This window comes from Dreissena polymorpha, chromosome 9 (assembly GCF_020536995.1).
Source record: "Dreissena polymorpha isolate Duluth1 chromosome 9, UMN_Dpol_1.0, whole genome shotgun sequence".
In the NCBI taxonomy this organism is placed as follows: Eukaryota; Metazoa; Mollusca; class Bivalvia; order Myida; family Dreissenidae; genus Dreissena; species Dreissena polymorpha.
The window spans coordinates 95218577-95243543 of NC_068363.1; the positions used below are offsets into that span (position 1 = coordinate 95218577).

Here is a 24967-nt window from a genome sequence, read left to right on the forward strand (position 1 = left end):
AACTTCGGCTTGGGACTGTTCCACATGTCTGGCGTCATTTTCTTATTCGTGGATCATGTCTTGATCAGCCTGTACAAGTACAAAAGTGAAAATAACACACAGCCAAGTGAGGACAAAGGACACAATGGAGGACAATGTTACTCATATCAGACACTCGAGTACATTTTCTTATCATAATTTCATATTGGAATTCTCAAGAACTTGCCAAGGTATCGTTCCGTGAATCCACAGATCTCAGACTATTTCCATCTTTGTAGACTACATCTTCATCAGCCTTCACAAGGTCACAAGAACAAAACTTAAAATAACACACACCAAATGGGGACAAGGGGCACGAATGAAGACAATTTCACACATATAACAAATCAGGTGCGTATATTTCTTGTTCTACATATGAGAATGGTATGTGTAATATAGCATTGTGTGTCTTCTATGATTTGTGATCACAACCAATAAGTAGGAAATTAAGCGTTTACTTCACGTATTGTTTTGTAAACTATCTCTCAACTCAGCTCACAAGGCCCAAATTACATTTACCAGAGTTGTATACTTGATGTCCCAATGCCAGCAACAAAGATATATATGACATGATACAGACAAATATATATTATTAATACAATATTGTTAATGTTAGTGTAATCATTATTGTATATAGTAGTTACTGGGCTAGCAATATGCAGAGTTGACAAGCTGCCATGAGATGGCCACAGTATCACTATGTATCATGCTAAAATATACCATACTCTGCTGATATCACAAACATGTTAGGTGAAGCTCAACTTACAAAAGTTTCGGCTTGGGACTCCAAATGTCTGACGCCATTTCTAACTTCATGGGCCACGTCTTCATCAGACTGCAAAAGTATACAAGTGAAAATAACACCCACTTGAATGAGGACAATATTAAAACAAGAGCACCGCCTTGCGGGTGCAGACCGCTCATCTATTTTCTTTTTAAAGGTGAAGGGACTCTCATTTTCAATCACAAAGGAGGGAGGGGTGGAGTGAAGAGCGGTGCATTGTGTGGGGGTGTGGACATTTATTACATTTTCTTCTAAAAATGCGAAAAAAAGGAAAAAAAAAATCGGGGGGTGGGGGGGTGGGGGGGGGGTGGGGGGGGGTGGGGGGGGGGTGGGGGGGGGGGGATTCTTGGGTGCGATGGTTGGACGGTATATCAAACATAAAATAATAAAATAAATATTTGTGTTTTTTAACCGTTTCATAAAAAAAAAATTGGGGGGGGGGGGGTGAGGTGGGGGGTATAGTGTGAAGGTGTGGTGGTAATTTGTGAGATGATCTTAAAAAAAAAAAAAAAAAAAAAAAATAGGGGGGGGGGGGGATTCGGGTGGGGGGAGGGGGGGGTGGGGGGGGATTCTTGGGTGCGATGGTTGGACGGTATTTCAAACATAAAATTATCAAAATAAATAGTTTTGTTTTTTAACCGTTTAAAAAAAAAATTGGGGAGGGGGTGGGGTGGGGGGGGTATAGTGTGAGGGTGTGGTGGTCATTTGTGAGATGATCTTAAAAAAAAAAAAAAAAAAAAAAAAAAAAAAATAGGGGGGGGGGGGGTTGGGGGGGGGGCACGGGCGATGGTTTGGGTGGAGTCTATTGTGGTATGTCAGGTAAGAGTAGTTTTGTCAAAGTATCAATCAAATCTAATCATAAATAAAGAAGTTATGGCAATTTTAGAGAAATTTAATAATTTGACCTTGAGAGTCAAGGTCATTCAAAGGTCAAGGTAAAATTCAACTTGCCAGGTACAGTAACCTCATGATAGCATGAAAGTATTTGAAGTTTGAAAGCAATAGCCTTGATACTTAAGAAATAAAGTGGATCGAAACACAAAATTTAACCATATATTCAAAGTTACTAAGTCAAAAAAGGGCCATAATTCCGTAAAAATTATATCCAGAGTTATGCAACTTGTCCTTTTACTGTACCCTTATGATAGTTTGCGAGTGTTCCAAGTATGAAAGCAATATCTATGATACTTTAGGGGTAAAGTGGACCAAAACACAAAACTTAACCAAACTTTCAATTTTCTAATTATAAAGGGCCCATAATTCTGTCCAAATGCCAGTCAGAGTAACATAACTTTGCCTGCACAGTCCCCTTACGGTAGTTAGTAAGTGTTGCAAGTATGAAAGCAATAGCTTTGATACTTAAGGAATAAAATGGACCTTAACACAAAACTTAACCAAAATTTTCAATTTTCTAAGAATAAAAAGGGCACATAATTCTGTCAAAATGCACGCCAGAGTTATCTAACTTTGCCTGCCCAGTCCCCTCATGATAGTAAGTAAGTGTACCATGTTTGAATGCAATAGCATTGATACTTTCTGAAAAAAGTGGACCTAAACGCAAAACTTAACCAAAATTTTTAATTTTCTAAGTATAAAAAGGGCATATAATTCAGTCAAAATGCACGCCAGAGTTATCTAACTTTGCCTGCCCAGTCCCCTCATGATAGTAAGTAAGTGTACCAAGTTTGAATGCAATAGCATTGATACTTTCTGAGAAAAGTGGACCTAAACGCAAAACTTAACCGGACGCCGACGCCGACGCCGACGCAGACGCCGACGCCGACGCAGACGCCGACGCCGACGCCAAGGTGATGACAATAGCTCATAATTTTTTTTCAAAAAATAGATGAGCTAACAATACCTGCTATTATAATATTATCAAATTTCTATGAAATATATGTTACGCATAGGCGATTAGGAGAGGTTACCAATTTTATTGTTAAAAAAGTAATTAAAAGTATAAAGTAATGCAAATCTTTCTCCAAACAGTTCTCACACACACAAACAACGCAAACAACTATAGCCATGTATCGAATACGTTTTTGTGGGAAATTTTTCATTTGAAGATATGGTATAGCCGCAAATTTACCCCCCCCCCCCCCAGGCGGACGATAAAAACAATTATCCTTAACCCTACAGTTACCATGTCATTTCCAACTATGTGGACCAGATTTGCGGAAATAACACACACCCAAATGGGGACAAGGAACACAAATGAGGACAATAATAATTATCACATACATCAAATAATCGGTGAATCAAATTAATATACCTAAGCCACAAATATTGTTGCAACATGAAACTTATAACAAATACAAACTATAATGATGGTACGCCTAGCACTTTAATTCAAGTCTCCAGTAGCGACTGATGGAATCACCCAGGAACAAAAAAAGGCATATTACTGGTAGAGGAAAACCTTATCTTAAAAACATAAATACTTTTACAATGATAGTCATACAATGGAGTAGAGCTGATAATTACCCAGTACCGGTATCGTGACCAAGATAATAAACATCCAACACCCAATACACACCCAAATGAGATCACAAATGAAGACAAGATCACACATATCAGATAATCGGTAAACAAGCCATAAAAATAAAATTTTAATGCCCTATGACGCTCACATTGACATTTACATATATCACTATAGCTGCAAAGCATGTATCTAGGTAAAATATAATTATGTTACAGGCTTAATTGTAAGTAAATGCTGTAGGTGTATGTTACTGTCTTGTGAGCGTCACGTATTTGTCAATTCCACGTTCATTGACGTACTGTTCCCTCAGCCTTATAATATACATCCTTTTTAAAGTAAGGTACGTTGTGTTGTTCTTTGTCTCTGATGAAAGATACTTCATGAAATAGTAGAAAATCAAATCGACTCTTTCAGTGAATATTATTATAGCCTATAGGCTACAACCAGGTTACATCCATAAATATATAAACGCATCGTTCTGCGTCTTATCAATTCTAATGTTTTTTGATTTATCATTGACCAGGTCTTCCAGTACATGGTGAAGCAAACATTGCAACAAAACATACTGCTGGTCTGCTTATAACTAAAAGTCATGCCTTGTCTACCTTGTGTATGACTTCCGAGGAAATTCCAAAAGACATAGACAATTATGTTGTACTTAAAATTTTCGGCAAAATAGCATACTCCACAGATAGCATGCCATCCATGTTCATAAACGTAGAACTTATCAAACGAGTAGTATCTTTCTGTGACTTCACATTTGTTACGGTGTTTCCCTCACGATTGACATTAGTGAAACTAACACACAGCCAAATAAGGACACATAACACAATTGGGGACAATATTTGTATAACACATTTGTTAAAATAGAATTATTTGAAATTCAAAACATATAAAGCCAGCAAACAAGTAATATCACAGTTCATAACCGATCCTTTGTGGGGTAACATCGTCATTTTGAGAATTTATACTAATGATATAAAGGTGCGGTTTATAGTCTGCTTCTATATACATATTCATTTTTTTTTTAATGATATATACAATATATATTCAGTCATGATATCTTTGGAGTATTATACGTTGGGCTTTAAACATCAAACGTGACTTTAAAAGATGCAAATTTGACATATTTGTATACAGTTTTGTGGGAAATTCCATGATATGAATGTCACGGTTTACAAGTATATAAAAATCAAATGAACACAACAAACCTTTCTCCATGGTAAATTTGGCACTGCGTAATTGAACCGCAGCTCCTCATTTACTGAAATGTCTTTGGTAGCAAACAGGCATAGATGGGGTTTTCCATGTACAAGAACTATTTTCATCTCTGCATTGTTTCTTATATCTCCCTTTATTGCATCGTTTACCATACGGCCGGCAAAAAATATGTCCTGCGTTGCATCGATGCTAAAAATGTGACAGTTAATGTTATTTAGTAGGCAGCAGCCATATAAATGCATACTGGTTGCTTGAAATCATCTTTTCGAAGAAATATTAGAGTTATAGTACTCTTTCCCGCATTGATAACAACTTAAATTTAGAGGGATAATTGAGCTTTTATGTGGCACATGCCAATGTTTTTCAACAAAATATACTCGTATTAACACAAATGAAATATTAATGGTACTCATAATGGGTCAAGAATGCAGCAGGGGTAAGCATTTCAGGCCTGTATTTTTAACATTCCCAGCCCCCTTGCGGGAGGGGACTACCCCTCCATTTGCCTACCCCTATTCACCGACACACAGAACGATGTTTTGACCTCATGTTCATACCCCTCTAGTTGAACATTTCTGGATCCAGGCATGATCAATATGAAGCTTCAACAGCATGCTTTTCACAAAGAATGCATTCTTCCACCTTAACTCTATATGCATCTACTGAACATGATAAATAAACAAGAGATGTGTTTGTCAGAAACACAATCACCCTACTGCGCCGCTTTGAAGCCATATATGACACTTTACGCACATGCATTATGCCCAGTTTTCTCAGAACACGACTTACATAATTATAGACACTGACATACAAAAGTACACATGCAAAACAATTAATGTCACAGTGTCATACTTTATATATATATGGTTGTAGACAGTGACATACAAATACAAAGCAATTTGCATAGAAGTTTAAAAACAAGAGATGTGTTTGTCAGAAACAAAATGCCCCCTACTACGCCGCTTTGAAGCCATATACTTAACCTTTGACATAGAAGGATGCCCTTGACCTTTCACCACTCAAAATGTGCAGCTTCATGAGATACACATACATGCCAAATATCATGTTGCTTTCTCCATTATAGCAAAAGTTATGGGCAATGTTAAAGTTTTAGGACGAACGAACAGACTGACTGATGGACAGTTCAACTGCTATATGCCACCCTACTAGGGGGCATTAAAAAATTAAAAAGAAAACAGTAAAACATACATACCACAGACTTTTGCTGTTGTATTTAAAAAAAATACATAAAGCACCCTCTGTTTTCCTCCTCATAATCTTTTTCTAATTGTCTGGCAACTCTGTACTTTGTAATCAAGTCACCTTTATATTCCAAAAGGAAATCTCCTTCTTGAAACATTTTTGATGTGAAAACGCCTTCACCTGAAAACGATTTTCATACAATACAGTCAAGTTACCATTACCGGATAGCGTTGCCATACCCATAGCGGATCACTTTGATGTTCAAGACTGCGTATCGCTATAAAAAGTTGATGTAAGATGATATTTTCCACACAGCATCTTCAAGGCATCTTCTTTAAAACAAATTGATTGAGTCGTAATCAAAGCTACTTTTGACAAACATTTCGGTATGTTTTGCTGACATGTATATAAGACTTTGTTGATTTCCGTCTTGTTTCAAAATCGAGGTTGAACATTTTTCGCTGCCACATTCTAGAACTCTGTTGGAGAGTAAGAAGTTTACGCATTAATTTAAAGTACATTTAGTAGTATTTATGTCTTCAAAAGTACATTTCAATTTTGATTCGTATTAAAGATTTTGCAACACATTCAATGAAATGAAGATTTTGGGCAATTTCGGATCAAGAGTGATAATATGCGTATTGATCACATATTATATTAAAATATATGCAAATCTTGTTGATTCTTACAATAAATGATCTCAATTTTAATGTTTTATTTATTTTCCATGTTCAATTTTGATGATAAGATATGATTCAAACTAATTACACGGTTTATAAGATGCCCATATCTTTTCGATCCATAAAGGATTTTCAACAGATAAATCAACAAGAACACCATGCATAAAGTGTAGCTTCAAGATCACATACAAAAAACAATTAATAACAAAAAATGAATATAATTTATTACTGGAAATGTAACTTGGTCATTGTAAACAACACAGTTCATGTTTTGACAGTTCAAATAGCTCGTTTAATGCCCCCTGAGTGGTTTCGATCACGTGATCTGTTATGGCTACAACTGATCCGTTAATGCATGAATTCTGCGGCAAAAATGTATCACAAATACATTTTGCCTGCTTTTACAAATAAGACTATGAGGTGAATCAGTAAGCAAAGGTAATATTTAATCAAACTGGTGTTAAAGAAGTCTCAAAACAGTTATTGCTTTTCACCAGAACAACTTTATTATGCTACTGATCCGGTAATGGTAACTTGACTGTACAATATTACATTCTTTCCGATTAACAAATAGAACATATCTTAAATGTATTGAGCTGAGTTGTAAGTACAGTCTACTCTTGTTATCTCAACATTGGATATCTCGATTTTCTCGATATTTCGAGGTAAGCTCAATGTCCCAACTTTTTGCCTTCTTTAAACAGGGCTCGACATTAACTTTTGGAGCCACTTGTCCAGTCGGGCAAGTAGACCAAAACTTCACTTGTCCTGACCAGAAAGCAACTTGTCCTGACCATTATATCTTATTTTGCTCAGTTCTTTGCAAAGTACTTAAATAATACAAAAAGCTCAAATCATAAAGACTTAAATCATTCAAAAGACATGTTAACATTATTTTAGGCAATTTCAATACAAAAAGAACTCAGACTAGATAACAGGAAAACTGGATATTATTGATTTTTTAAACATTATACAAAGCCAAAATAACTGACCAAAACTTGTGTTTTGCCACCATACTACTTTAATTGTCTTAAAGATCAATGTGTACCGGTGTCATAAAATGCATATTCCTTATAAGGGATAATAATCTTGTTATCTTGGCAAAGAAAAATGTTAAGGGTTGCTTCCCTTGTAAACAGTGCGGCGTAGTATCCCATGGAACTATCGGAATATCTCGTGCTTTGTCGTTTAAACGTAAACAAAATATATATTTAAAAATAAAGGGTGGTTACTTCACAGAAATAACGGATTTAAAGGCATTTGTTCTATGTTATTAAATTATAACGACCACTAGTCCCGTCGGACAAGCAATTCTTTATTAACTTGTCCGGACTAACACTTTGGTTGTCCCGGAAAGTCGGACAACCTTTAATGTCGAGCCCTGTTTAAATATATTAATAAACATCGCATATCTCGATTTTCGTAATGTCGAATCATTTGATATCTCGATATAAAAATTTGTACCGAGTCCCGATTTTACATGTATTTACTGTGGTTTATCTCAAAGTGCGAATAACTGTGTCGGCAAGGGTGAGAAATTTTTTCTTTGATACTTTACCATCCCACTTTGCCCGGCTGCTCCCGATACTGTGCGGTAGATAATTGACCCATTAATTGCATCAATGACCACACGTGTGTAATGTCGTTAGCCATTAACACTTGAGTAAGGCCTGGCAATTTAACTGTCACTTTATCTGCAATTAACTACAATTAATACACAGCCTGTCAAAAGGCTGAAAGACTAATTGTTTTATAAACAACATTCCCAAATGCATTGAGTTATATTTTTGCATATACAAACCATCGCAAATTGCAAAATGTTGTTCATCCTTGAACTCCAACAGTCATTAGCATGGCTAACTTGAAAGATTATTATGAGTTGTCGGTCGAGCAATCCAGAGAAGCACACGGTATCCAACCCGGCTTTTCATATTTATTTTATCCTGTACTAATATTCAAGTGAACTTTGCATTTCAAAATACAAATTGTACATGTACAGTTCAGAATTCCAGAACGTGATTAACGCATGTTCAGATGGAAAACCGTCGTCTTGATTGGACATCAATTGCATCATAACTTTAAAAAGCAACATTACCCTATGCAGGGTTCGACATTAACTTTTTTTACAGCAAGACCGTTGGACCAGCTCCTCTTAAAATGTACCAGCCCGAACCTGATGTCTACTAGACCATAAATGACATAGCAAATGAACACAATTGTGTCATGTAACTGTTTAATCAGGATTTATCAGTAAATAATCAGTGCACACCAGAGTTTTTTATGCATAGAGTAAAACGATAAAATAACCTTTTTTTTGGCTTTTCTTCGTCAAATTCAAGCCATGGGAACTGACTTGATTTTCCATCTAGGATAAAATTGATGTTTTCGTGTTTCTTCATATTTACGTTTCGTGTCAATTAGGCATCGGATTCTTTTTTATTAACTGATTTGTCGGACAAAAATCCGAACTTGAACAAAGCCATTCTTTAAATTACATTATCTTGTCTGCTACGCAAAAATGTTTACATTGACGATACCGATTTTCGATAGAAGTCATAAAATCATGCTCTACAGTTTAACGACACTGCTGAAAATCATTAATATTCATGACAACTTGACCAATTGAAACAAGCAATTTTCAGGACGCTCTCCTTTGCGTCTAAAAATAGCCATGAATCATGTGAATGCTCCGCGTTTATTTAAATATACTAGTTTTGTTTTAATGTAAATAACGGATACAAGAGTAATTTTACACATTAAAAGAAAAGGTTTTCACAGCAGTTATTTATAGTTATATAAATCAGTATAGATTTTTTTTAAATTTATGTACGACCAGTCGGACAAGCTAGCCCGCAGTTTTAATAGCCCGACCACTGATCTTACTAGACAATGTCTGTCGGACGTGCCTTAGTGTCGAACCCTGCCCTATGTTTATTCGACAGTTCAGAAAAATGATAACCGCATGTGTTCATGCAATTGTGTAACACTTAAAACATCATTTTCAGCATTTAAATAGCAAATTGAATCGTGCCTCGTAAAAACGCCTATATATCAGGTAATATATAGGGTAGAAGAAAGTATTATGCCACACGGTGACGGCTTTAGTTAGACCACATAGCAGGTATTAAGCTGTTAAAAACAAGGTAAATTTTCGTCACATTTTTTTCTTTTAAAACGCCTTATCAGATATCTCGAACTCTCGTTATTTCAATATTTCTTCATGTTCCCACTGACTTCGAGATAACGAGAGTAGACTGTATTTCTTATAGAATACAGCCAGAGTCTTAGATGGTTAAATCTTTTTATTTGGCCGACGCATGAGTTTCAAATTATGTGAGCCCCAAAAATGCATTAAAATTTCTCAAAAAATAATATCGTTTAATGTTTGGACTCATTCTTTCAATTTGGGGACTCATAGATTTGCAAGTTATCAAGTCCAAAGACTCAAAAGAGAAAATATCATTGTACAACCATGTCAAAAATGATATGAAAATAAAGACATTTGCTGCTGTGTTTAAATCTACCAGTAATTAAAAAATAAGATTTAGCAGAATTCAAAGATCTTATTTCACATAACTAAGCAAGATAATAAAGCTTCAATATCTAAAAATCAGGGCTCGACACTAACGGTGGTCCGTTGACTCGGGGTTAGTAAAAAAAGCGTGGACCAGTGAAACCAGAAATTTGGTTGATCTGTCAGACCAGTAAAAAATCCTGGCCAGCTTATTGTGAAACACTGGTGGAAAGCCGTTATCATCAATAAAACAACTTTACATATTCATAATAAACCGATAATTTCATCCTTATTTTATGGGACGACTCGAGACCGGGATATAAATAGACTAAACTAATGAAGAGAAGCTTGAAGTACAGTGAAAATATGAAAAGGATAGAATTCAATTGGGTTGATTATAATTCAACCAAAAAAATAGGACATGTAGAATTTGTGTAAAGCACTGTGTCTAAGCCAGTCATCTAAAAATCTATATAAAAAAAAAACGCTATAAAAGAAAGATTTGATTCTGTTTCAAACTAAAGATGAACTTGCTGGTAGTTGATTAAAGATTAAGGTACACATTTTTTTCTGGTTGAATGTAATAGTATTTAGCCTATGTGCTAGACTTACGTTATTGTACCATGTGTACAAAGAATATTATGGTGGACCAACCAGTAATCGAACACCTAAGAAATTATGTTAAATTACCTTAAATTTGAAACACTTACAATGACAAAAACATTTTGTTTTAACAAATGACTAACAGTTCAATCATTGAATGATTTATCTGTAAAGTTTTCCAGCAAACTACCTTCAAGAATTCATAACAATGATTCCCTGGTTATTGTCACCTCTAGCAGACAAAACAAAATGGTGGCCGATGTAAACATGACCTATTACCCGACACTTCATAAATACTACTCCAGTATATACCAAGTCACATGACTATCATGTGACCCGGACTCGGCGAAAAAAATCTGCGTCTTCTGCAATCAAAATTGCAAACGGAAATATGCTTTTTGGTGTGTAAATGCACGTTTTGATAAATGCATTCAAAAAGTAATAGCAAAAAACACATAAAACGGTGTAAATAACAATAAATGCATTACTTTAACCTGTTTCTGGCTCATTAGTTTCAAGCTAAGTTGGCAAGTATGTCATGGACTTCATGTGCGACCGTTTGTTTATCAATGTGACGTCATGCGCACTTTTGCGCATGTGCATACAGAACCAAAATAAAACGTCCGATAATAGGTGCTGTTCGATAACAGGTACTTACACGATAAATTAATACAGCATAGTTTTCTTTAAATAAATGCACAATACATTGTGGATAGTCCGGAAAGTAAGTTGAAATTTAGGTAAAAAAACATAGAAATTGTCGGACCACTTGGGTCAGTAGGTAAAAAAGTTAGTGTCAAGTCCAGAAAATGTGTGCAACATGTCTATCTACAAGCATTTGACAATACTGGCACACGTCTCGGACAGTAAAAATTCGGATATCTTTAAAAAGTCAAAGGTAGGCAAACTCAGAAAAACTTTTGAAAGACAATACAAAAATAAGACACAGAAATGATTTTAAACATGATATAAATCAAATATCTTACATTATAAGGCAACAATTCTGAAGAAAATGTAAAAATGTATTGTAAACTCATGTTTCCCGAAAAAACCAACTGAGGTAACAGTAAAAGGTTACACACAACTAAATAAACTAAAACTATGCAGCACATATATTATAAAGATTGAAGAAGTCTGGGAAAATGTTGATAATTGTCATAATTTTTTGGTACAATTGTTAAAATTTTGACGAAACTCCTTTTGACCTCTGTATATACAGGTTATAAATATATAACATTTTCATTTTTCAGGCTGTTCTGACAAGTTTGCTAAGTAATATGCTTAAGCATTATAATATGTGTAATTAGCAGTTGATATGAACAGGGACATGTAGAAACTTTCGTTCATATATTAATTAAATGTAATTCTGAAATAGACCTATAAAATATGTCTTGAACTATATTTGGCTTACACCAAGCCAAGTTGCTTTATTTATGTAACTTGTGCCTTACAAGTATCTCTGGTTTCAAGTGAATGATCTTGACTTGTCTAACACTTACAGCCTACTAGGTAACCATTGAATTAAGTGAGCGATAATATCCTACCATATATCCATATCAAAACACATTTCATAATTGTCAAAACAAGACTTACCTATGAAATCATTTATGTATTTCACCTCAAATCCTGGTGGGTCAGAGTAGGCATTGCACGCTAACTTCGCTTGTTCAAGTTGATAATCAACACTGCGAAAAAAATATAATAAAGTGCCGCGGCCCGCAATATACGTCCGTCAGTAAGTTCGGGAGAGGATGAAAACTTTTCGACTTAAAGAGCGGACAAGAGCAATATGGCCAATTTGGATAATTTAAGGGCCAAAATCCAGAAATGCAAGTGCCGATCTGGTTGGTTATCGAACTTGGTCGAGATATTATGGCCACACACATTATCACCAAGTTTGAAGGGGATCGGATTAAAACTGTTTGACTCAGAGAGCGGACAAAACCAATTTGGCCAATTTTAGATAATTCAAGGGCCATAATCCGGAAGTGCCTGGGCAGACTTAACTTGTTATCGAACTTGACCGAGAAACGATCGCCACAACCATGCCACCAAATTTGAAGAGGATCGGATGAAACTGTTTGATTAAGAGAGCGGGCATCGTTGTGGACGCCGCCGCCTGACGCCGGGCGCGATTTGGTTCCCATAATACGACCCGTCTTAGGACGGGCATATAAAAAGTATGAAATAACAATGCCAGAAAACATGTTGCAGAACAGTGGTCGAACACATGTTTAATCCACTTTGATTCAGAAGCAAATTGATTGGACCGAAAATGTAGGCAGAATTTTTAACTAAGAGATTAATTAAATTGGTCTGGGTTTAACGCCGTTTTAACAATCTCTGTCATTTAACAAACGCATCTGGTGCTGCTTTCGTACATTTACCATTTAACTACCTGCTTGTAGCAGCCAGCTGTCCTAAAATAAACATCGGCGGTGGGGGAAAACGGCACAATGAGTTGTCGTACAATTCTCAGTTATTGTGGCCAGGGTCTGGCATAAAGCGTCTATACAGGGCAGCCGGACCCATCAAAAACAACATAATTATCATACTATTTTAGCACCTGGTCACGTCAAATAGCACAGAATTTCACAAATTTTACCGCGCATAAAAACACGTGGTAATGATATGTTTTGTACATACCGACGGTATAAAAAACACAAAATAAATATATATAAATGCATGTAGATGAATAAAGAACTGTATTTCATATGCATTTTAGTATAATTAGCATTACTATTATATTGAAAATAACAAATAATATATACATACTTGATTTTCCTCCGTTTTCTCCGTGAAGCTGCCATTCTCTCCCAGTCAGCCGTCTCATTTGCCGCCGAAATGAAGTTACACGCGTGTATTAGGTTAGTAGTCAAATGATCAATGACCCAACAATGACGTCACGAAATTCGCGACGTCATAAGATCGTTCTCGACTTATTAAAAATTCACAATTATGTATATTATAATGTAGGCCAGTGTATACCGTATATTTAGAGTCATTGATCCCGGTGACGTATATTTACTAAAAGTTGAGTTCCTCTTCACGCCTGTCTTAGAGATTGACAAATAGCGCGCATTTATCTAATTTATGGGTTTGTACTTAATGTTAGGAAATCTAGTGAACCCTTGGCCACTGTTACATAGATGCACACAACAATAATAGCAGGTTATATAATACCTGTATTAAACAAATTAAATGACTCATTGTTAAAATTATTTAAAAGTATTCATGATAATCATCCGGTTTAATTAATGTTCAGAGCTGAATGAGTTAATACATGTAGATATAACATCATCTGGTTAAATGAACAGCAACATCCCGGGAGCAACATCCTTAATAATTTGTATGTGCACAAAATATGTATTTCTAATCAAAACTGAACATTATGTTAATAGGGGCAATATCCATATCCATTAGAACCACATATTTTAGATAAGCCTGTTGCTTTGCTTAAGTAACAAAACTTCCATGTTTAATACCTGAATATAACTACGATGGGCGCTTACTAGAACCAAAGCTAAATATATTCGATTTTTAGGCACAGTGACATTAACCTTGACCTACCGGATCCCAAAATTAGTCTTGGTACAAGGTATTATCCTACCAAGTTTTATGTTGACAGGTCAAACCAAACTCAAGTTATTGAGTGGAAACCATGATACGGATAAATTCTATTATTTTAAGTCACAGTGACCTTGACCTTGATCCCAGAGATCCTAAAAGCAATCCGAGGCGCTGTCTTGTCATCAGCATCCTTTAAATTAAGTTTTGTTACGGTATCTCATATGAAATTGAAATTATTGATTGGAGTGGCATTTACCTTGACCTGATAGACCCCACAATCAATCCCAAGCAAGGTATTGATACAAGGTACTATCCTACCAAGTTTCATGTCAAACCAAACTCACGTTATTGAGCAGAAACCATGAAACGGACCGACCGACAGATCGACAAGTTCACACCTATATACAGTACCTACCCCTTAAACTTCGTTTGTGGATGTATAAATATCGTTCAGGTGTTTTAAACGAAGGAATAAAAACGACCTAAACGGACCTAGATGCCATTATTACATTATTTCATGTACATGTTGATATATATTTCTCGTCGAGGAACTGGGCGGTTATAAGCCAACAACTTAAAAAAAAATTCATGATCGCTTATAATAGTATGGGCGTAAATGGGGCGAATACAGTAGATAGGTTAAGATTCTAAAATATGTATTTTAAATATGTAGATCTCATTATATATAATAATCATTATTATGTTGTTAACAGGTCCCTGGTAAATGTCGAAAGCGTAAAACAAAACTGGTTTGTAATCATAAACACACTGCTACAAAATACGGCTTTTTATCTGTTTGGTTGAACTTGCACAATGTTACTGCCAATTTTTGATGTTCAACGTTGGATGACATAAATGCAAGAACATTAAACTAAAGAACTGCTGTTATTATAATTACGTATTTGTGTACATAATTTCAGAATACATACACGTAGGTATGGATGTCAAGAAATAAACCATAAACAAAGACTTTGCCAAGTTTGTTATAGTGCAGATATTGAGAATGAATTTCATTTTTGAATGCAATGCATATCAACATTTAAGGAACAATTATATTAGGCGATACTACATAAACCGACCTATCGTATTTGAAATTTTTAACTTCTTTACAACCAAAATCGAGATAGCTTTGCTTTACTTTTGACACGAAACGCGAGTGGTTTTCTATAGACGTAGAAAAAATAATGTATGAGTTATTCAGTAATCATTATAGTTTTGAATGTAGTGCCGAATGGATTACAAAAATATTACAGTAAAATGCACGTGTTACAATAAAATGCACGTGCTAAAACCACACCGTAGTGCCGGTTCCGGTTCGGCGAATGCACCGACTTTCAGCTATATCGAAATTTACGGTTGGTTGAACAATTAAACAATTCTGAAAATGATGATGAAACAAAGGGAAAAAAATCGGTTGTTTCAGAATTTTGCGTAATGAGCTATTTGTGGCGATTACAGAATGTTTAAACCTGAGAAAATACCACGAGAACACATAATGTTCGGCTATCATTCACCTTTTGTTTAAAAATATAATAAAAATAATCTTAACATATTCAGTGAAAGTTCTATATTTATTCTGACACCGTAATATGATTATTATTCCTAAAAAGCAAAGCAAAACATATAACAAAGCCAAGATGTAAAAAAACCAAGAGTGAGGGAGAATAATGCATGTGTATTAGGATCTATCTCATCTTGGTATTTTCTGATTGTGTTGCCAATAAGAGTATCTTTTGTGCAAAACAGTGTGAAAACGTGCACTAAGGGAAATATATTAAATGTCATTATAAATTAAATAAATATAATGAAAAAATGAAAAACCTAATGTTACTGTTTATACAATTTCGTATTTTCAGTAAAAATAATCGTGATGCGATTTCATCTTCATTCTCACAATGAGAATGCTGTGTCGCTGGGGCAGCTGAAGTTTAATCTTTGTATTCTTTATATGCTGTTTCGAGTTTTCTTAGCAATACATCAGACGTTAGTTGCATAATATTAATTCGAAACAATTTGCATTTATTATTACACGATGTCCCTTGAAACCCGTTACGAACTGACACTTAGGCCATTAGCAGCTGCATGGACAAACTGTGGTTATGCAATGCTCAACGCAGAATCTTCCATGGAGTCTTTACGAGGTGGATTTTTATCATGGTTATTACTTTTTTTCACAAACGTTTATAGTAAACGAAATATAGAAATTAACAGTGTGTTAATTAAACAGTATACCCAACTTATCAGTATTAACATAATAATGAAGGGATAATACAATATGTTGAATATTAAAAATATGTTTGAACCTATCGAAAAAGTAAACCTTCCCCGTAAAAAAACTCGTTTCATCACTAATTTTGTAATTTATTTTCAATAAAATCTATACATCTTACCAATAAATACATAGCTTCTGTTTACCATATAAAAAGTAATTGACTACATTAGCAATTGCGTTTGTATAAGAACATTATGAGGGGTAAGTGACTATGTAAAATGTTATAAACTTCAGTGTTCAGTTATAGCCTTATTGCGATTGTTACTTATTATAGGTTTTGTATTGGATTACATGTGCACCTCCGTCTGCAATTTATTCTACATGCATCTTTGTTTCGAAATAGAACAGACAGTATTTCACAAATATGCCCAGTTGAGCACGTTTCACGAGGGTTACCCTCTTTGACGCACACTATTTCGACCCCGGGGCACATCTATATCCCAAACGCGCACATTAATGTGTCTGTGGTACTTTGTTGTACCGGAAAAATATAGCTTTGAGACACCTCTGACTAGCCTAACAATATTTCAATAAGAAACGGGCTAACAATCAATGCAATTTTATTTAAAAATCGGTTTTTGGACCCCTATCAAACATTTTTCAACTGTTCTTGAACATTTTTTTCGATTTATTCTTAAATTCACCAACATCTACTTAAATAATATTAAATATTAAAACATTTAAAAAAACTCACAATATGTTCTCAAAATGACCTTTTTTATGCCCAAAAATAACCTTAAGAACGCACATGGCGCGCTTGATTACCCTCCCTGACCCGGGCCAACACCTTCCTAAATATGCCAAATATTCCGGATCTAGACATGAGAAATGTAGAAAAGTACATTGTATTATGGTAAAAAAAATGGTGACAGCGCTCGAGGGTAGGTCACTTTGATTCTACTTAGCCTACCCCTGGGCAAATATTAAGGTCAAAGTTTTTATTGTGTCGGTCGTCCTTTACAAATCAAGTCTACCCTGATTAGACAGCTCCTCAGGAGTTTGGCGCACATAGTCCCTTGCCGTTAAAATAACTGCTTTGTAACAATCAGGCAGCGATATATCATTGTCATTTTCCTAAAATATCCTCAAACAGTTAAACCTCGAAAATCAGAACTTTAAAAAACGAAGTTTTCGATATTCCATTGACAGATGATTACTAAAAACGGCATTTTTGCATTACAAAACGCTCCATTAAGTGAGAAAACATCACACAATAGGAGTAAATCATTTTTTTTCATGTGAAAAGATTGATATATTCTCCTAGATTGCTAGGACGATAAGCCAAACGATTAAAACGGAATTGATATGCGGCGGTGTCTCAGTGGTCGAGTGCTGGATTTAGGATCGAGGGGTTCTGAGTTCAAATCCTGGCTTCACCACCGTCCATGTTGAAAGTTCTGGTTAGTAACCATGGAAATCAAAGGCTAAGTAAACATGCCTTGCGTGTATCGGTGCTATACATCAAACTTGTCGTAACTAATCATGGGGTCTCTTCGCAAAGAGCTAGGGTATCGCACCCGGAATCCCGTGTATTTGAAGCTGTCTCTCAAATTAAAATCAGCACCTGTCAGGCCTGTATATAGGACTCCACTGAAAATTAGTTGCTATGTGCTACTTTCGTGGGTTATCCTTCGGTTAAAAAAGAACAAACCGAAAAGAAATACATACACTTGTTTTATCGTTTATTTTCAGAAGAATATATATTACTGGCGAAATATGAAAGGTAAAAGTTACACCGTATAAACTCGAAAGGAAGATTACCAAGTTACAACAAGAAGATGAGTAAAATGCATAAAAATCTAGAATAAAAAACATACGCTAACTATGCCATGTAAGCAGTTACTCGTACATTTATTACAGGGTTGTTTTCTAATTTGTCTGATCTCTATCAAAAGGATAGCAACAACATTTAAACAAGTGAATGGAATTCTTCAGTGAATCGATCATTGACTGTATGTAAATTGCAATATAAAACTCAATACGTCAATGTCCCATTTCGGTTTATTGGGAAACGGCAGGAGTTGTCTACTATATTGCATTTAAATAAACAAGTAAACGCAAACTAATAAAAAAAATAGCACCCGTGATGTTCCGTCCTTGAACTATGCGTATAAAAAGCTTAATTGGTTTAATAATGCGGCTGTTTTTAAAGAACTCAACAATAAAGACAGACACACGCACACGACTAAAATAAAAACTGATAAATGACAAAGCAACTTATATGAAAAGGAATGAAACGTAAACAAATAGAGATATAATGGAAACATGACCTAAAAAGTAAATACACAGGAAACACACAGTAAGTGACGTAGTTTAGAATCACAACAGTAAACCTTTTTTTAAATATTTAAAATAATACCCTTTTTTAATATTTAAAATAATATTTTTTTTATTCTTTGCCGTTCTATTAATTACATGTACATCGCTCAAGGCTAAATGCATAATTTTCAAATAATTTACAAAACCTTAAATGTCTCACTAATGATAGTAAAGCATATTTTCCCAAACCGTTAAGTTTTTATGCCACCAAAGGGTGGAATATAGTAACTGAATCGTCCGTCCGTCAGTCTTTCCGTCAATCCGTCCGGCCCCATTTGGAATATAGCTGGATCGGGGACATATGTCATTTTCTGTGACCAACACCTGTTTTAATAGCATTACAAATCATTAAGTAATTTATAATCACTCCACTCACGAGTACCCATGTAAACTGTTCAGAAATGCATGTGTCTGCATATTTGGTAATATTGGGCGAAAAATGCCTTCCCTTTTCATATTTTCCTAATGTATATCTTTACAAATATTGCATTGTTTAACTATATTAGAAATATGCAAATAATTCGGAGCTCCTGTGATTCTAAACTCTTTCACAGAATGTATAATGGAATAGACCAAGTTAAGTAGACAATCTTAGCAACATATATATTATTATTATCATCATCAAAGGATTTGAACTGATTCATTGAAATTTGACACATGTATCGAAATTTGGTTATGCTTTTTTATTATTTAATATTTATATTTGAAAAGAACTTGTGTTACAGGTTTTTAACAAGGGACAAAATTGTCACAAAACCAGGTTTTCATTGTTAAAAAAAAATCTGATAAAGGGAGAAAACTCAAACTGAACTTTTGAAATGACCAAAAAAAATTAACCCCCTTTGTAAGTTTTTTTTTTTAAATCTATTTTTAGTCGTGGCGACCTTGACATTGGAGATATTGACGTCATTCTTTCGTGGGACACACCGTCCCATGATGGTGAACAAATGTGCCAAATGATTTTAAAATCTCACAATGAATGACATAGTTATGGCCAGGACAAGCTCATTTATGGCCATTTTTGACCTTTGAACTCAAAGTGTGACCTTGACCTTGGAGATATCGACGTAATTATTTCGCGCGACACACCGTCCAATGATGGTGAACAAATATGCCAAATGATTTTAAAATCTGACGATGAACGACATAGTTATGGCTCGGACAAGCTCATTTATGGCCATTTTTGACCTTTGAACTCAAAGTGTGACCTTGACCTTGGAGATATCGACGTAATTATTTCGCGCGACACACCGTCCAATGATGGTGAACAAATGTGCCAAATGATTTTAAAATCTGACAATGAACGACATAGTTATGGCCCGGACAAGCTTATTCCGCCAGCCCGCCAGCCCGCCAGCCAGCCAGCCCGCCAGCCAGCCAGCTCGCCCGCATTCGCCAATCTAATAACCAGTTTTTTCCTTCGGAAAACCTGGTTAAAAATCTGAAAACCTTCGTTTACTTTAGGTAAAATACACAACATTGTAAATTACGCACACAAAAAAAGTTTTATCAACAGCTAAATTGTGTATGTACTATAAAAATAAGTGTAATGTACTCTTTTTAGTAATTTGTACATGTATTATGATGGCTTTTTAGTATTCTGGTAAATGTACAAAGCATACAATTTTTTTTTTATGATTTACATTTAACATTACAGTTTGGATTAAGTAAGTCAGTTACAAAAAAAATGTACACAACCTTATCCGTCTTATGATCATACTTCACCATTCTCATGATATGCCGGTAAGCATAATGAATCATTTATTACTACTGGGGCTAATAAATTACATCAATAAGTTACCTGAAATTGAAGAAAATGATTAAAATCTATTTGTCTCTATCTTATCAAGACAAGACAAGACAAATATTTATTCAGACTTGCACAGTGTACATCGTCTAAACACTAGATATTTCACATACAATTATGTCACAGAGATAAACATAGTAATAATATAAACATAAGGAGCATCGTATACGTTTAGGAAAAGTTACAGAGATAAACATAGTAGTAACAATAACATAATCAGCATCGTATACGGTTACGAAAAGGCAAGGTAATATATGGAGGATTGCTATATAAATTAATTAACAGCATTAGTAATATTATTTTTTAAAATCAGAGCTTCTTTTACAAATTTGGCTAACTTAATAAGTTCAAATTTATTCGTTGTATTCAGCAACTGGTGGAATTTGTAAACAGAAGGCCTATTGTAATAACATTTCTTTAAATAGTTTTTTCTAATATCAACGTATAATGGACATTTACAGACAAAATGGTACTCATCTTCAATATCTAATTCGTTACAACAAAGGCAAAAACGTTCATTTCGTGGTATATTTTGACCAGCATATCTTCCAGTTTGAATTCTCAGTGGTAGGCTGGAAGATCGAAGCTTTGCGACATAGTGTCTTAGTGATTTAGGTAATAAATCTAAATAATTTTCGTATACAAATGTTGACTTAAACACACGGTACATATCTAAAACAGAGCTATTTTCAATGGATCGAAACCACTATTGTTTATAAATATCAATGACAACAGTTTTAAACTGTGGTATAACTATTTTAACATCGACGGAGCTTGGATTATTAAACACGTATGAAAAACCGTAAGTGTCTAACAATAGTTTAACATTAGATACCCAATTAAAACGACCATTTTGACAATCATTTAATGCTTGTATATAAATCGATTTTAAAATTATGTTATCAGTTTCAATAAGTTTAAACCAATATTTAACCATTTTAACATATCTATGGATAAATAGTGGGTATCTTCCTAACTCGCCATACACTACAGCATTACATACAGTTTGCTTAACGTTTAACAATCTTTTACAAAACTTTAAGTGTATCCTTTCCAATTCCATGGACTTTGCTTCACCTCATATCTCACATGCGTAATTCAGTATGGATCCAACAAAGGCATCGAATAGCTGGAATTGTGTTTTTGGTTTTAAGTCAAACTCTTTACATTTGTTTAATAAAATATTCATAGCTTTAAGTGCTTTTCCACATAAATATTCTTGATTTAAATTAAAATTTCCAGTGTAATTGAAAACAGTTCCCAAATAATTAAAATCATTTACTACTTCTATTTGCTGACCTTCAAATGTCCATGTTTCAGATGGCAATAATCTACCCCGTTTGCGAAACACCATTATTTTAGTTTTATCGGTATTAGCCTTTAATCCCCAGCATTTACAATAATTTGAAACAAGATCCAAGTGTTTCTGCACTTCTGCGGGCGATTTACCAATTATAGCCATATCATCTGCGAAAAGTAACAAAATCAATACAATGTCATCAATACTTAGGCCGGAAGAGACGTCATTCTGTAAAAACAATTCTAAGTCTTCTACAAATAAGGAAAACAATAAAGGGGACATAACTTCACCTTGCCGTAATCCTACAGCGTAGTTAAAATAGTCTGAGTATGATGAACAATGCTTAACACATGATTTAACATTTTCATACATACTTTTTATTATTCTAAGCAATTTACCTTCTATGCCGGCCTTGTATATTTTCAGCCATAATGCATTACGGTAAACAGAATCAAAACATTTCATCATGTCAACGTATATTACATGAAGTCTTTTATTTTCATTTATATATTTTTGAACCAGGGACATGAGAATGTATATAGCGTCATTTGTTGAGCGCCCTTTTCTGAATCCGAATTGGGCGTCCGAAATTATATTAAAGTTACTACAAAAAGTTTCTAATCTATTGTTAACAACTGAGGTAAATAGCTTAGATAAACAACTTAGAAGAGTAATCCCTCTATAATTGTTCACATCAGATTTATCACCTTTTTTATGTAGAGAGATTATAATACCTTCCGTCCATTTCTCGGGGAAATGACCAGAGTTCAACACAGCATTAAACAAATCACATATATGCAACGCTAAAATATCAATACATTCAATCAAATATTCGTTTAAAATATAGTCACTTCCATATGCTTTGTTGCGTTTCAATCGTTTTACAGACAATTTAATCTCATCAACGGTAAATGGCTGATCTAGTTCGGGGAAACGTGAGTTGGGCAAATTCAAATTATGAGTACTACAAAAATGTTCAGCCTTATCATTAACACAATCAAACAAACCATGACTAATATCAGAGAAAAAATGTTGAAAGTCTTCCAAAGGGATATTGTGATTTTTAGTTTGATTATTTGATTTAAAGTATTTCCAAAATTCTTTTGGTCTACGATTTTTTAAACGTTCTATCTCATTGGCCTTATTTCTCAAATAGCTTTTTTTCTTTCTATTGATAATTTGTTTGTACTCCTTTTTACATTGCAACAATTGAAGTCTATTGTCTTCCGACTTATTACAGTTAAATTGTTTTAACAGGGAAACATAGTGACCGTGTGCAATTTTACATTGCACATCGAACCAATCAGCATGCCTCACAGCGCTACACTGTTCAAATTTTGATGTATTGGTTATTACATAATCTTTGCAAAATAAAGGATCAGCAACATTACGTATAACATCAGTGAATTTATTTAACGCACTATTTATAGAGTCACAGCTTGTACAATCTAAATCCTCTACAATTGTGTTAAACATAGGTAAGTTGCTAATAATACCCGATCTAAATTGGTTACGCAATGAATCGTTCCATTTAAACTTCGTTTCAGTGTATGACAATTGTTCAACCGTTTTATTGTTACAATACAATGTAAACGATAACGGTGTGTGGTCACTGAATTCATTAAAAAAGTGTACTACAAATTCTTTAATAAGTGCGAAATTTCGTTCATGGCAAACCAAATAATCAATTGTAGATAGACCGTTATGAGAAAAGTATGTAGACTGACTCGTATTACCTATTCTGCCATTGACAACACGATAATTAGAGGATTTACATAGATCAAGCAGTTTAATACCGTGATTATTGTGAGATATATCAACAGAGGCCCTACCAGAGTACGTATCTGGGTCATAATCAATATCATCTATAAAACTATTTAGAACATCATGTATTACAAAATCAGGTTTGGACCCAATCCTACTATTAAAGTCACCACAAAGTAATACGCGTCCTTTATTTTGATATATAGAAATGTCATTTTCGAGTAATTCGAAAAAATCTACACTTATAACATTGTATGCAGGTGAATTTTCACACCAAACATAACATCCGCAAAGATAAATATCTTCATTCAAACCAAAAAAATGTTGGTCTAATTTTAACCAGATAATTAAATCATGGTGATTTTTTATAATCTCAACACCATCTTTTAAATATTCTTTAAAATATAAAGCTACCCCACCACTACATCTACGTGCGTTCTTGTTCTGGAATTTCCTATAAAAATTATGAGAGATATACCCATTTAAAGAAATGTTACTTGAAGAATTGGTCCAAGTTTCAAACAAAAAACAAATATCATACTTAAACAAAATATCAACAAATAAAGGATCGTCAATCTTGCATTGCGACAGTCCATTTACATTCCACGACAGGATCGCGAGTTCTCCCCCATCGTGTCCCTATTCCTTGACCGTCAACGTAGAGGGTATCGTAGGCTATCCAGGATCGTTTGCCTTGCCCCCTCGCCTATTTCATTTTCGGGACCAGCCGTCTGCGCGTCGCTACCACTTCCGGTGGAAACTGCTCAAATACGTTGAAGTTTGAGCCGTTCAGTTCTTTCCACTGCCGCCGAACAGCCTCGCGGTCCTTGAAGAAGGCGAACTTTGCCACAATTGATCGGGTCTTCCCTGGTGTTGGTTGGCCTGGAGAACGGTGCACCCTTTCAAACTGCATGCGGTCGGCAGCATCCTTCGCGATCTTCAGGGCTTCGTGTATGTGCTTCCAGAGCGTACTTTCCGTCACTTCCGGTGTTTCGCCGGCAACTTCCGGTACACCAGTAAAAATAAGGTTATTTCTCATTGATTGAGATTTTAAATATGTCATGTCGTCTCGGAAGTTGTCGCGCTCCTTCTCCAGGTGCTCCACTCGACTCGTGACCTCGGCAACAGCGATGCCCGCGCCCTCTATCTTATCCTGACTAAGGATTATTAAGTCTAAAATGTTTGTATTTCCTATTATATAATTAAAATGTGATACTTTGAAGAAAAAAAGAGAATGACCTTCATTTACAAACTGTGAACACAATCAGGAATAAGGGCGAAACGACCCAGGGCGAACTGGAATTAGGGCGAAACGACCCGGATTCATTTGCAACAATATTTGATTAACTCAAATTTGACTCAATCACCGCTTGTTTCAAATTAATCAAAGTTGTTTGCAAAGGTAGTTATTGCCCATTCATACTGCTATG

The 24967-nt window shown here is 34.9% G+C and overlaps 1 protein-coding gene across 1 annotated transcript; it reads right to left on the minus strand.

Annotated features, from left to right (window-relative positions):
• Positions 1-193: 193 nt before the first annotated feature.
• LOC127846283 (N-lysine methyltransferase KMT5A-like) lies at positions 194-13338 on the minus strand. Its single transcript, XM_052377452.1, has 5 exons — positions 13281-13338; positions 5762-5888; positions 4496-4694; positions 785-853; positions 194-274 (listed from the first exon to the last, which is right to left on the minus strand). Exons 1-5 carry the CDS (start codon positions 13336-13338, stop codon positions 194-196), a joined length of 534 nt encoding a protein of 177 aa, XP_052233412.1.
• Positions 13339-24967: the final 11629 nt, after the last annotated feature.